Below are 14,805 nucleotides of genomic sequence, written 5' to 3' on the forward strand. Positions count from 1 at the left end.
TTCAAAGATTGCTTGCTGGTGATTGTTTAAATAAGGGATTCTTTATACTTACTGATAATGGATAATAATCAATAAATGTTTTATACAATGATAGACTTCTCCTTTCCATTAAGTCACCCCACATTATTCTGTTTTCTTTTGTAGCTTCATACTTTTCTGGTGATGGAACTTCTGAATGGGGGAGAACTGTTTGAACGCATAAAGAAGAAGAAGCACTTTAGTGAGACGGAAGCCAGCTACATCATGCGGAAGCTCGTGTCGGCTGTCAGCCACATGCACGACGTCGGGGTGGTGCACCGGGATCTGAAGCCCGAGGTATAAAACAGTGTGATCTCTTTTACAATCCACCTGACATCACTATTAAAACCCCCCAAGTGGTTGTGGAATTTGGGGGATTTATTTGTTTCCCCAGAGATGCTAAGTAGATACTTGAAAATATCACAGGGTGTGGGTGGCTCTTTTCTATGTCAGTCTAAAATAAATTTGTCCTTTTTGATGTTTTGGTTTTATGGGATTTTTTGGGTTGTTTGTTTCGTTTGAGGCCAGCTGATCATCTTGAGGTTATATTTGTAAGTGTGAGAACCTTTTATGGAAAAAATGCTTTTTGCAACAGTTGTAGGCTAAAAATAGCAGTGGAAAATTTTTGTAGCAGAAAATAATATCCCTTCATATATGTATTCCATTTTGGAGAGTTTTTTTAATGACGTATTTTGAAAACTTATTTCTCATGTTTGTAATCAAACTGATTAGTTCCTGAATAAGAATGTACATAATCTTATTCAACATACGTAAACATAAAGCATTATATTGGTTTAATAAGTTTTGCCATCTTTGTATGGGCTTTTTGTCCTCAGACTATAATATTTATAGAACTGTGTAGCAATGCACAAGAAGCAGCTTTTAATATATTTCTTCTTTTGAAAGGTTAATAAACAAGGTTCTTACTCAGAGTAATCCCTTTTTAGTATATAAAACTCATTTTTGAAAATCAACAAAATAATAATGAAAATTGAAAAACAAAACCCAGTAATTTATAAAAAGATAACAGTGAATCATCCCTTGCCGTGTGCACAATTATACATATTGCTTCTCTAAAATAGAACTTTATTTTAGATCCCATGTGATTATAATGCATTTTTAAGTATATTTAAGATATTAGTGTATTTGATGTTTCTTTTTTGTTAACAAAAGAATATTTCTCTAAAGACACAGTTTTTGCTTTTTATTTAAGTATCTTTCATCATTAGAGAAAGAGGATATTTTAAAAATGGGAATCTGTATATTCAAATATCCAGTCATCCTTCTAGTTCTGTGGAGGACTGGTCAGTCCCAGAACTCCCAGGGACGCTCAAGTCCCTTGTAAGAATGTCCCTTGTGTATTATCTACATATAACCTACACACAGCCTCCCTGTACCTTAATTCCCCTCTAGAAGGTTTATAACACCAATGCAATGTAAGTACAATTTAAATAGTTATATGAAATTGTTTAGGGGATCATGACAAGAAAAGGCTGTCCATGCTCAGTACAGCTGCAGTTTTAAGTTTTTAATCCATGGATGATTGAGCCTGAAGTTATAAAACTCAGTAACCTGGAGGGATGACTGTAATTGATCATACCTGTAAAGTGTTTAACTTCTGTGTACTTCCTATTAGTTACCGCCATTACTAGTAATTAATCCGAAGTGCACGGTGTTTGATGAACTTGCCACTCTGCTCCCCTCTGCTTCCCTCCTCCTGGCTCCCTCTTTCCTTACACAACGCCCACAGAAAATATGGTGCTCTGTACATTAGAGATTAGCTGTCTATTTTTAAATGTGAAAGCACACCACTTAAATGTTTTCTTGATAGACAAGGAACAAGCATGTAGTTTTTTTAATGGAAAAGAAGATCTGTTCCATGACTGTATAGAATTCATTTTCACATGTTTTATTCTTTGATAACTGGCCATCTGTCATCTCATGAGTCTGAAATGAGGCAACTGTCCTCTGCACCACAATTTAAAGTTGCCTTCCTACTTCCTTGATAAAAAGATACTTAATTTTCTTATTTGTGATAAGCCTTTTTTTTTCATTTGGAATGCAAAAATTGTCAGATTATTGAGGACATTCTATAACAGTTATAGTCTTAAACCATAACTAGATTTTTAAGAAATGAAAATGTACCTTTGAACTAACATCTTCACAATCATATAGCTTTCACTTGGACTCTTAAATGGCAAAATATATTATTTCCAAACCAAAAGTGTAATCCCTTTCCAATGTTTCTGGCATTTGAAGATCTGATTATATATCTTTTGGTCGATGGTGATGGAGCATCCGTTTCTGCCTAGGCAAAATCCTAAGTTCTGGGTGAGAGATAATCAGATAAATTTAGAAGCTGGCTGACATTCTTAGTAGGCTGCTTTGTGTTTTTCAAACTGGCCCCATCTTCTTAGAAGATTAAAAAAAAGTTGTATCTATCACATAGTTTCAGGCAGAACTTGAAATGAGGCTGAAAGGGCATTGGCGGCTTCCTGATCATGCGCACACACACACACACACACACACACACACACGCTCACCTGCACATACCCCACGCAGAGCTGTCTCAAAGCCTCTGTTTTGTGCTGTGGGGGAGGTGAGCAGAGTGCTCCATTTCTACAAGCTCAGGAATAGGAGGAATGGTTCAGAGTCACCAAATTAAAGTGAACGCCACATGCCCTCATTTTCTCCACTTCTAAAACTAAAATGGAGGGGGTCCTTTGTCAGTCTTAATACGAAATAAACCTAAGTCGTTTCCAAAGGCTTGGCAAGCAGGCATAGTTCAGAGGGCCAGTGCACTCACTGCTCTGGGCAGCACATGCCTGGCACTACAAGGGGGCTCCAGTTTGGTTTACGGGGAGACTTCTCCAAGCAGACATTCACACACCCAGCTGTGGCTTCACTTGTCACAAACTAAAGGTCAAGCATTGTATGATAGAAAATTTAGGAGAACTTTTAATGTTTTTTTTTTCCTCCCACTTGACTCATTTTCAGCTTCTAAGTGAAAGACTTAAAAGGTTTTTCTTCTTTGTATCAATGAAACTTTCTGTCGTGTCTTTTATTTCAGCTGGAATAGCATTAACAGAGCAAATGATATTCTAGCACTGGGAAGAATTGAACCAGTATAAAGGCGTAGCAGATTTTGTTAGGATATCTAAAGGCAGGATAGTCCGATTCACTCACTTAGCCCGATGTGCTGATTTAAATGATTGCACATTAGAACAGCTAACGTTTATTAAGCATGTAGCAAGCACCAAAGTAGTAAAGTAACAATCTAGATGTCCTTGGTAAATTAATGATCAAAATAACCATGTTTTCTGAATATTTGAGGCATATCTGAACATTCAAATATGTTTAAATATTAACAGTTTTGGAGAAAATGTTTCTGAAGCATAATACCTACCTCTACCATGTTTTCTTTAATAGACTATACTAGATATTATATAACTGTTTTATTTATGCCTTTATTCAGTGAAAAATATAGGCATACCTCAGAGATACTGCAGTTTGGGTTGCAGGCTACCCCAATAAAGTGAATATTGCAGTAAAGCATATCACAGGGTTTTTTTTCCCCAGTGCATATTATTTTTATTCTACACTATATAAAGTGTACAATAGCACTGTGTCTGAAAAAACATGGTTCATACCTTGATTTTAAAATATTTTATTGCTAAAAGATTCTAACTACCTTCTAAGACTTCAGTGAATCCTAAAGTTTTGCTGGTGGAGGGTCTTCCCTGGATGCTGATAACTGCTGCTGATCAGGTTGGGCTCTCTGTGGCCGTTTCTTGAATAAGTCAACAGTGAAGTTAGATGTCTTGATTAACTCTTCCTCTCATGAAATATTTCTTGGTAGTGTGGGATCTGCTTGGCAGCATTTTACCCACAATAGAACTAATTTTGAAATTGGAGTCAATCTTCTACTCTTTATCAACCAAGTTTATTTCTTATTCTAAACCCTTTGTTGTCATTTCAACAGTGTTCACAGTGTCTTTCCAGGAGTAAATTCTATCTCAAAAAAACCTTTTTCGCTCACCCATAGGAAGCAACTCCTTATGTGTCCAAGTTGTGTCGTGAGAGGGCAGTGGTTTAATCACATCTGCAGGCTCCACTTCCTATTCTGGTTCCTTGACATTTCCACCGCATCTTCAGTTACTTCCTCCACATAAAGTCTTGAGCCCCTCAGAGTACAAGTATTTGGAATCAACTTCTTCCAACTCCTGTTCTGTTCACATTTTGTCCTCCCCCCAGGAATCATGCATGCTCCTAGTGGAATCTGGAATGGTGAATCCTTTCCAGAAGGTTTTCAGTCTGCCTTGCCCAGGTCAATCATAAGAATCACACCTATGACAGCTGTAGCCTTATAAAATCTATTTCTTAAATAACAAGACTTGAAAGTCAAAATCTCCTCCTTGTCCCGACACAGAGTGAGCACACATTGTTGGGAAAACAGTGCCTGGAGACTTGCTCAACCCAGGGCTGCCACAGATCTTTAATTTGTTTAAAATGCCTTATCTGAGTTAGGCACAGAAGTGCACACCTGTAATCCCACCTACTCAGGAGGCTGAGGCAGGAGGATTGCAAGTGCCAGGCCAGCCTAGACACCTTGGTAAGATCCTGTCTCAAAATTTAAAAATTTTTAAAGGGCCAGGGACATAGCTCTGTGGTAGAGGGCACCTGGGTTCAATCCCCAGTACTGTGCAAAAAAAAAAAAAAAAAAATCCCCAAAACACAGACACACACATATACACACACAAATGTGTTATCTGCAAAGAGCAATAACATGATGCACAATCAAATGAGGAATGCCTGTACTTACCAAAGCACCTACACTAAAACTAGGGACACAGTCATAGAAGTGGACAGAGTCCCCACCGTTATGAAAGTATGGTCTAGTATATCAGAATATTAAACTAAAAATACAGAGATGATAAGTGCCAGGAAGGGAAAGCAAGCCAGGCTGGGAGAAAACATGAAAAGCTCTAACTTCAGTTGGGTAGAGGGCTAGGGTGGTGTCTCTAGAGGAGGAGGAGGGGGTTGGTAGGTGGGCTGGAAGGGGGATTGTAGAGGAAGTGGCAGGCAGACTCAAGCCAAAGGAAAAGAGACATGTGCAGTCGAAAAATGCCTCACCCAACATTGTAAAATGGAAAAGTATAAAAAAGTATAGAATATACATTGACATGCAGCCCCAAAACCCTCCCTGTGAGCCCTCTCCCTGTGCATGATGTGCTCCATGAATGGGATCACAGATCCTCTGACATTTCAATAAGAAACCAACTGAAGTATTGGTATCTTACAGAATTTATTGTTCACTGATGAAAATGATAATTTGGAAATTAAAGTTATCGATTTCGGGTTTGCTCGCCTCAAGCCGCCTGACAATCAGCCCCTGAAGACCCCGTGCTTCACCCTTCATTACGCAGCCCCGGAGCTCTTGAATCACAATGGCTACGATGAGTCCTGTGACCTGTGGAGCTTGGGTGTCATCTTGGTGAGTGTCATAGAAGAGCCACTAAACCTGGTCAATTCTTAGGTATCCTCTGTAATTTTCTCTCTCTGTTGTTTTTCTTGAATTCATTAAAAAAAATAGAAAAATGGCCAATTAGAAGGCCTATCAAAGAATATGTCCCTTTCTTAAAACTTACACTAGAGAAAATGTTGGAACTGGGTTTATTTTAAAATATTTAAGTTACCTATTTCATATGAATGAGTTATGTTATTTTTTAAAAGAAGCATGAATGTATTTTTATAAGACATATTGGATATAATGTGAAAGCAGCAGAGTGACTCTTTAATACAAAAACACTTCAAGAGCTTATGTGAGACTTCAGACTAAAAATGTAATTAAAGAAAATCATTTAGGATAAGTTAACAAATTAATAGATCAAACTAGAAATATTTGTGGTAATTTATAGCAATTGTGGTGAGCATGCTTTTCACCAAATGTGCGTAGAAGATGTAATCAGAAAATAAACATTAAGTGGGAAAAAAAATCCCAGAATTTTTTTTGCCTCAAAATAGCTTTACTTTTTCTGCATGTAGTGCATAGTACATGATCTTAGAGGGAAATTTTGAGATATTACAGAAAGATGCAAGAAACAAAGTGAAAGTTGCTCATAACCTTTCCACTCAAAGATGATGTTGAGCAAGCTTCCTTCGCCCTCAGTCCCCCGCTGCACATGTCCCCCAGCTGCAGTGTATCTTGTATGTTTTTATATGTGTATGTGTATGGAATTTTTAAAATATTTTTTTAGTTATTGTTAGACCTTTATTTTATTCATTTATTTTTATGTGGCACTGAGACTCAAACCTAGTGCCTCACACATGTCAAGCCAAGCACTCTACCCCTGAGCTACAATCCCTGTGTATGGACTTTTTAACAAATGGGATTATATTATACATGTAGTTCGAGTCTGTGAAATTTCTTTTAAATATTTCTTTAATAATTATCTGTTAGCATTTTCCATTTTTTCACTAATTATAAACTACACAAGTAAATATTTTGCACATTATGTTTGCATTTTTCTCATTATTTCCTTAGGACAGATTCCTAGGGGACGGTAGGTGCATCTTTATTTCAACATGGATGCCTAGATTCCCTGTTAGAAGATTCACCAAGTTATGTTCCCATCAACTGTATGAGAGAACATTGAATGCTGTCCATATCAATCTTAAATTAGTCCCTACTGTTCTTATAATTAGCATGTATTTCTTTGATGAATATTCACTCTCAGCATATTTTCATGTTTTTGGACATTTGTATTTTCTCAGTTATAAATTGTTCCTTATGAGCTTTGCCCATTGGTCTATGGGGAGATTTTTTTCTACTTAATCTTAAAGATCTGTTAAGGATTTTAATCCTTTGTCTGCCATCAATATTGGATATGTTTTTCTAGTTTACCCTTTGTTTGAAATCTTTGTTTATACGCTGGGGCTTCAGCTTAGTGGTAGAGCTCTTACCTAGCACATATGAGGCACCAGGTTTAATCCTCAGCACCACATAAAAAAAATAAATAAAGGTATTGTGTCCATCTACAACTAAAAATATTTTTTAAAAGAAAACTTTGTTTATAGTAATATGGAATTCTGATTTTGTTTTTAGAGAAGTTTATAAATAGAGAAGTTTTTTCCTGATGTGTCAGCCTTTCCCTATGTGGTGTGTGGCTTTGATGTCAGGCTGTCACTCCATCCCTGCCCTCATCCCAAGATTTTAAAAGTAGTCTCCTAAATTTCCTCCAGCATTACTCTGTTTTATTTTTATGCCTCAATCTGTCCTCCATCTGGGGTTTATTTTGGTGTCAGTTGTTCTCCCCCAATGGCAGCCACTTGTCCCTACAGGATGGTTCTTCTTTATTTTAAGCTTTATTTGGTTTTCATCTGAGCACTTTTAAATCATCATTTATCATTGTCAAACTAATGTACTTATGAATAAGATTATTTTTAGTAAAAATAAGTAACTCTAGGGCTGAGGTTATGGCTCAGTGGTAGAGCACTTGCCTGGCACGTGGGAGGCACTGGATTCAATCCTCAGCACCACATAAAAATAAATAAAGGTATTATGTCCATCTACAACTAAAAAAGTTTTCAAATAAACAACTATAAACAATTGTAAAAACAAATCTACTATAGGTTTGAAGAGTTTTATGGACTTAAATTGATGGCATGTTCATTAGCAGCAATGTCTTTAAAAAATTGATGAAAATAAAAAAGAGCTTTTGATTTCTAGTATCACTTTTCTTTTCCATTGGAAAAAGAGACTTCCATTAAATCTAGGCCAGTTGTGACCAGCAAACTCTTAAGGTTTAAGAGTCTTAGATGTGCAGAGAGGTATCTTAGAGCCCAAGTGTTATTTCTATGAAAGCAACTTTCCATAGGGCATGGATGGAAGCAGTGCTGCCCCCCTAGATGGGATTATCAAATTTTAAGAAAAATGGGATATAAAACAGGGTAAGTGATAGCAGAGGACAGTCAAAATGTCCAGACTGTGGGCAATTTAGAAACCACCTTTTTTTTGTAGTTTCCATTTCTTATAATATCCGTGTTTTTCAGTTATAATTGAGTGTAACTACAGTGTGTATCATGCCCACATCTAACATGATACTAAATTTGATCTTGATCTTTATTTTCCTGGGAAGGCTTACTGATGTTCTCATGAGGGAATATTGCTGGTACCGATTGACTCTGATGAGCTGTTATAAATAATCTTGAGTGGATATGTTTATTCATATAATTTTCATAGTCTTTGGATTGGGGGTGTTAATGTCTCAGAAATGAGATTATAGGGTTGTACTTTTAGTCATATCCAACTTGCTTGATTTTTATTTATTAGTTTTGAGGTGTTACAATCTTTTTTTATTTGTTCTTTTTAGATATACATGACAGAGTATATTTTGACATACATACATGGAGTATAACCTAAAAAAAGTATTCTCAATACTTTTGTTTGTTAATTACTAAAATTCTAATCAGGATCCCATTCTGCAGTTGTACATGATGTGGAATTTCACTAGTTATGTATTCATATACGAGCATAGGAAAGTTATGTCAGACTCATTCTACTGACTTTCCTATTCCTATTCCCCTTCCATTCCCTTCATTCCCCTTTGTCTAATCCAATGAGCTTCTGTTGTTCCCTCCCCGCTTATTGTGTGTTAACATCTGCATATGAGAACATTCAGCAGCCCACATCTCAAGCAAGTAAATTATAAGAAAAGATAACTTGGGAACCTACAGATTAAAAGACACTTGAGCAATAATGTTTACATTTTACTTGAATCCTGATTCAAGCAAAATCGAAATTCTGTGTATTGAATTCAAATTCTAAAAGTAATTCATACAGATGTTATTAAAAAAAAAAAAAAATATATATATATATATATATATATATATATATATATATCCACAATATGTATAACACAATGAGATTTTGAACATACAAAGAAATGACTGCTAATTTTTTTAAGTGTGATAACGGCACTGTGGTTATAATTTTAAAAAGTCTTGCTTTTTAAAGATACAAGATGAAAGTGAAAAAAATTAACACCTTCTTTAAACTGTCAAAAAAAGAGAGAAAGCTTTGCATAAATGAATATCTCCAGACATCTAGAATACAAAGCCTGAATTATCCCATAGCAAGCACAAAATTTATTTGAAGTCTCCTGATGTACCTTAGAAATGTATGGCCCTTTTGCATTTTCCATCTAATAGATGTAAATGTGGGTATTTTGTTAAGAAAAGAAACTATTTTACCCTGAGTAAAATAAGTACTCCAAGAAAATATATCCTATAGTATCATCTGGCTTTTTTTAAATTATTTTTTAGGTGTAATTGGACACAATGCCTTTATTTTATTTATATTTACTTGTTTTTATGTGGTATTGAGGATCAAACCCAGGGCCTCACACATGCTAGGTGAGCACTCTACCGCTGAGCCACACACCCCAGCCCTCATCTGGCTTTGATTACAACCCAGTATATGCTGTGGAAGTATAATCCCAGTCTGAATGTGTAGGGCTTAATTAAAATAGAGGTTACACAGCATATTAATGTTTGTGCTATCACAGAATACCACAAACTGGATGACTTAAACAGCAGATTTATTTTCTATGGTTCTAGAACCTGGGTAATCTAAGATTGAGGTACCAGTAGAGTTGGCGTCTGGTAAGGACCCCCCTTTGGGTCACAAACAGCTACCTGCTCACCATGTGCTCATCAAAGCCTTTGGCTGGTACACGGTTCCACAGAGCTCTCTCTGGTATCTGTTCTTTTAAAGACACTAATCCTGTTTGATCAGGACACTATCATATAATTTAATTTCACTTTAACTACCTCCAAAAAACTCCCTCTCCAAGTACAGTGGCATTGAGGGTTGGGACTTCAACATATGAATTTAGTTCTTTAACACAAAGTATTTAGGAGATATAGGACAGGATATATAACAAACCAGTGATATAGCACATAATTCCATTTAAAACATATTTCCCCTAAATATTTTATTCTGGAGACATTAGTTTTTGTTTTTTGTTTTTTAACTTTGTTCCCAAAAAATTTTATTTTGAAAATTTCAAAAGTAGAGGACGTGAGAGAAAAATACTACGAACATCTAGGATTTCACTGCATTTGCTTTTTTTTTTCTCTGATTCTTCCTTGTGTGTGTGCTCTTACAATGTATTTATGTGTATGCATATGTTTATGGACATACATAATACATGTATACAGACACAGAGATTATTTCTGCATACACATGCAATTCTTGATATGTATTTCTGTATAGTTATGTCTCTGTTTTGCACCACATCATTTGTAGACAGAAAATTAATCTTAACAGAAATCGATTACTGGATAATAAACTAAAATTATAAGTCTATGCCCCTTGGATAAAGGGGTACTTTGAAGTAATAAAGTGGTTTTATATTTGAATATCATAAAAATTCATGCCACTTTGTTTACAAGTCTTTGGAATGTGGGGTAACCTCAGTGATGGAAGTCATGTGGTCTTTTAAACCAAATAATGCTAGTTGTAAAAGCTGGTGAGTTGTGCTAATTAAGTTGGCAGTAGGATTACTGGAGGGGCTGCGACAGTCATTCTGCTTTGTTACTTTTCTTCCATGATAGTATACAATGTTGTCAGGGCAGGTTCCATTCCAGTCTCATGACAGAAGTTTGACGTGCACCAGCGCAGTCGAAATCATGAAGAAAATTAAAAAGGGAGATTTCTCCTTTGAAGGAGAAGCCTGGAAGAATGTATCCCAAGAGGCTAAAGATTTGATCCAAGGTAAGAATCTCATGATGCTTGGTGTTCTGCAGGGTGCATAGTGACTGAAGCGGAATTGTGCCCCTTACACACACATAACATGTTTGTTAATTACTCACGGAGCCCATAGGTGTTCTCTGGGGTTTACCAGGCTGCACCTTTCAGCCTGTCATCTTCTTCCCAGACACTGTCCCTCAATGATCTCGACATTTCCAGCATGGACTAATATATGGCTCCCATTTTCCTCCTTCAGGACAGTGGCTCTACCCAGGAGCAAAGTCACTGAAACAGAAACCTGTCACCTGGCTGCCTGCACCTTCCTTGCCTTGTGCAGCCTGTCCCCTGGTGCTCAGGTTCAGCCACCCCTGGGCTGCCGTCCTTCCCACTCCCAGCCAAGTGTCTTAGAGTCCAGCAGCATCCCTTCATTTGGACTCACTTCCTCTCGTTTGACCTGTCCATCTGTTGACTGAGTGACAAATGTGATCAGGGACTCTCCATCAGCTGCAGGTCTCACTCCTTAGCCTGGCGTTGAGACCTCAAGGCCTCCATCACCTGGCCCTGCTTCCCCTGCTTCCCGGTTACCACAGCTCTGCCACTGTGGGAAACTCAGATTTCTCCATTTCTTTCCATATAGAGCACCCTCTTCCTCCTGCCCACTCTCATTCCACAGGACTCGACTCCTGGGATCCTTCCAGGATACCTGCTCTCCACGGATGAGCCCTTCTCCCGGGCCTGCCAGCCCTATCCCGGTGTGTTTTGCTACTAGTGCCCTCCTGTTAGACTGGCTCCCTCCTGTCCCTGTCTTTAGTCACCCTTGAGTCTCCAGTCCATGTCTCAGGAGAGCCTTCCTCCCTCCCTGACTTGTAGCAGATGCTGGTAAAGGTCTGGACATGAGTGAAGTAGATCTAGGTGTTCTGTTCTCATTGGAGCTTACCAAGTCACCAGTGGGAGTCTTTGTTTGGGGGGTTTATTTTCTGATTGAAAAGCTCATTAGCCTACAGCCTTCTAGAAATAGGCGACTGTGGCATTATCATCCAGTGTCCACTAGAAGATCTAAATATATTTGTATATATATGTGTGTGTGTGTGTGTGTGTGTGTATATATATATATATATGTATAAAATATATAATTATCTGCTGGGTACAGTGGTGAATGCTTGCAATCCCAGTGACTCGAATGGCTGAGGCAGGAGGATCACAAGTTCAAAGCCAGCCTCAGCAACTAAGCAAAGCCCTAAGTAACTTCATGAGACCTGTCTCAAAATAAATAAAAATGACTGCAGATGTGGTTCAGTGGTTAAGCACCCCTGGATTCAACCTTCAGTACAAAAAAAAAAAGTATGGGCTGTGGTTATGGCTCAGAGATAGAGCGCTCGCCTACCACGTGTGAAGCCCTGGGTTCGATCCTCAGCACCACATATAAATAAAATAAAAATAAAGACATTTTTTAAAAGAAGTAATTATCTTTGTAGGAAGTTGAAGCCTCATTGAAATCTTCATGTCATGTGAACATAATTGAAATTTATGTCTGAGATAGATTTTTAAACCAGGTTTAAAATGGCAAACCTTAAAATACATTATTTATTCCCACAGGACTTCTCACCGTTGATCCAAATAAAAGACTTAAAATGTCTGGCTTGAGATACAATGAATGGCTTCAAGATGGCAGTCAGCTGTCCTCGAATCCTCTGATGACTCCAGACATTCTGGGATCTTCGGGAGCTGCCGTGCACACCTGTGTGAAAGCAACCTTCCATGTGAGGCTCTGCACTATGCACGTGGCAGGCGGTTTGAAAAGGGATTGTAACCACATTTCTTTTTTTTAACATTTTTAGTTGCAGATGGACACAATAACTTTATTTAATTTATTTATTTATTATGTGATACTGAGGAGTGAGCCCAGTGCCTCACACATGTTAGGCAAGTGCTCTGCCACTGAGCCAAAACCCCTGACCCATAACCACATGTTCTTATTTGGTAGTCTCAGAGACATGCTGTCTGTTAACACATTTACAATATATTCACCTTTTAATTTTTATAAACTGCTTCATACTGCTTCATAAACTGCTTTAATTTTTATAAACTGCTTCACTCTCCTAGAATGTGTGAGGCACTGGGTTCAATTCTCAGCACCACATATAAATAAATTAATTAAATAAAGGTCCATTAACATCTAAAAAATATTTTATTAAAAAAAAGTATACAAAGTACTTATTTGGTGTTTAGAATGAGTTTGTAAGAGGAGACAGTAATCTGATGTTTGAATAGTTGAAAGATTTTAATAAGTAATGAAAACAACTTAAACAAGCATACATAATAAAAAAGTTTTTCCCCAAAACAAAATCATGCTTTTAAACCATAACTAAATGTTGGGAACTAAGACATAAGAAAAGTCTATTCATTCAACAACCCACCCATTAGTGCATGTCATAGTCTAGGACTGAGGGATTTGAAGTGAGTTAATTGCATAAATATAGACTGTATCCTTAAAAAGCTGACACTACATGATGATAACCACATTATGTACCCTTGTGTCAAGCAAATACAATTATATCAAGATAATTAGCCTAAGAAATAATGGGGTAGAGAGATTTAAAATTTTTCTCTAACAGAATTATGTTGAGCCATCAGCACCAGGATTTGATTTTAAAAGTCATAGCTGGACATGGTAGTGTACACCTGTAAGCCTAGCTATTTGAGAGTCTAAGGCAAGAAAACCAAAAGTTCAGAGCCAGCCTGCATAAATTAGCAAAACCCTATCTCAAAATAAAAAGGGCTGGGGATGTAGCTTAGTGGTAGAGCACCTGCCTAGCTGTGAGAGCCCTGGGTTCAATCCCTAGTACTACCAAAAAAAAAGAAAAGAAAAATAGGGGCTGGGTATGTAGCTCAGTGGTAGAGCACTTGCTTAACATGTGTGAGGCCTTGGGTTCAATCCCTGGCACTGAAAATAATAATAATAAAATTTAAAAAGTAACAAACCAGAAAATGTTGGAAAGTAGCTGCAAGAATTTAGGCCATCTGGACTGGGATTGAGGCTCAGCAGTAGAGCACTCGCCTAGCATGCATGGGGCCTTGGGTTCAATCGTCAGCCCACATAAAAATAAATGAATGGAATAAAGGTATTGTGTCCAACTACAACTAAAAATAAATAAATATATATATTTTTTTTTTTTTAAAAAGGAATTTAGGCCATGTGATCCAGGTCTTCTCAGTGATGACCATGATGCGAGTTTGTCAAGGTGCCTGCACCACTGCCCACACTTGAGCTAAGAAGGATCAAGACAGGCTGCTGTGAGGAAGAAGCTGGGGTGGGATTTGCAGAGCTACGATTCTCTGTGTATATTAAGTGACCAAAATAAGCCCAAGTGACGTTGCACTGGGTGTACAGAGCAAGGACCTACAATGGATTGAATCTGCTCTATGTTGGAATTTTGTGGCTGGAATTTTCAATCTTAGACATGAAACCAGTAAAAGTAACAGAAAGGATTGTTGCTTCAGATGACTGATGTTCTTCAAGACTTTCCAGTTAGTCAGCGGTTTCTCACTGAGATGTAACACTAACTTCTTAAAAAGATTTATTAAATGAGCAGAGGTGTAGCTCAGGGATAGAGCACCTTGCCTGGCATGCACAAGGTCCTGGGTTCGAACCCCAGTGCCACAAAATAAACAAACAAATGAAATCCTGACTCCTGGACAGCCTGGCTGGTGTGATGCAAACTCAGAATTCTTTTCCCATGAGCTTCTCCTCCCTGCAGCAGGTTTGGGTATAAAAGTTTTGTTCCCAGAACAGCCTTAGAGCTATGGTTGCCACAGGAAGTTGTCCTCTGCTATAAGTTGTATTTACTGCAAAAATGTCAATACTTTTTTCTTTTGTTCTTTTTAGTTATACCTGACAGTAGAATGTATTCTGGCATATTATACATACACAGAGTGTCACTTATTCTAATGAGGATCCTATCATGGCTGTCATGATGTGGAGTTACCCAGGTCGTGTATTCAGATAGGAGGCTGGGAAAGTTATGTCCGATTCC

General features: G+C 37.6%; 1 protein-coding gene across 7 annotated transcripts in view; it reads left to right on the forward strand.

Annotated features, from left to right (window-relative positions):
- Positions 1-14,805, forward strand: part of Rps6ka5 (ribosomal protein S6 kinase A5) — a 176,937-nt gene that overhangs the window by 158,579 nt on the left and 3,553 nt on the right. For 5 of the 7 annotated variants that reach the window (XM_046440654.2, XM_046440657.2, XM_058577822.1 and 2 more), the window contains 4 exons: positions 145-315; positions 5,321-5,512; positions 10,636-10,795; positions 12,368-12,531. In XM_046440654.2, the coding sequence (XP_046296610.1) occupies positions 145-315; positions 5,321-5,512; positions 10,636-10,795; positions 12,368-12,531 (687 nt within the window). Of the gene's footprint in view, positions 1-144; positions 316-5,320; positions 5,513-10,635; positions 10,796-12,367; positions 12,532-14,657; positions 14,762-14,805 lie in introns of all 7 variants that reach the window. The other 2 variants (XM_046440656.2, XM_046440655.2) reach the window with 2 other exon arrangements.

The sequence above is a fragment of the Marmota monax genome, unplaced genomic scaffold, assembly GCF_021218885.2.
Source record: "Marmota monax isolate L192 unplaced genomic scaffold, Marmota_monax_Labrador192_F-V1.1 WCK01_AAM20220418_F8-fsc00017, whole genome shotgun sequence".
NCBI lineage: Eukaryota > Metazoa > Chordata > Mammalia > Rodentia > Sciuridae > Marmota > Marmota monax.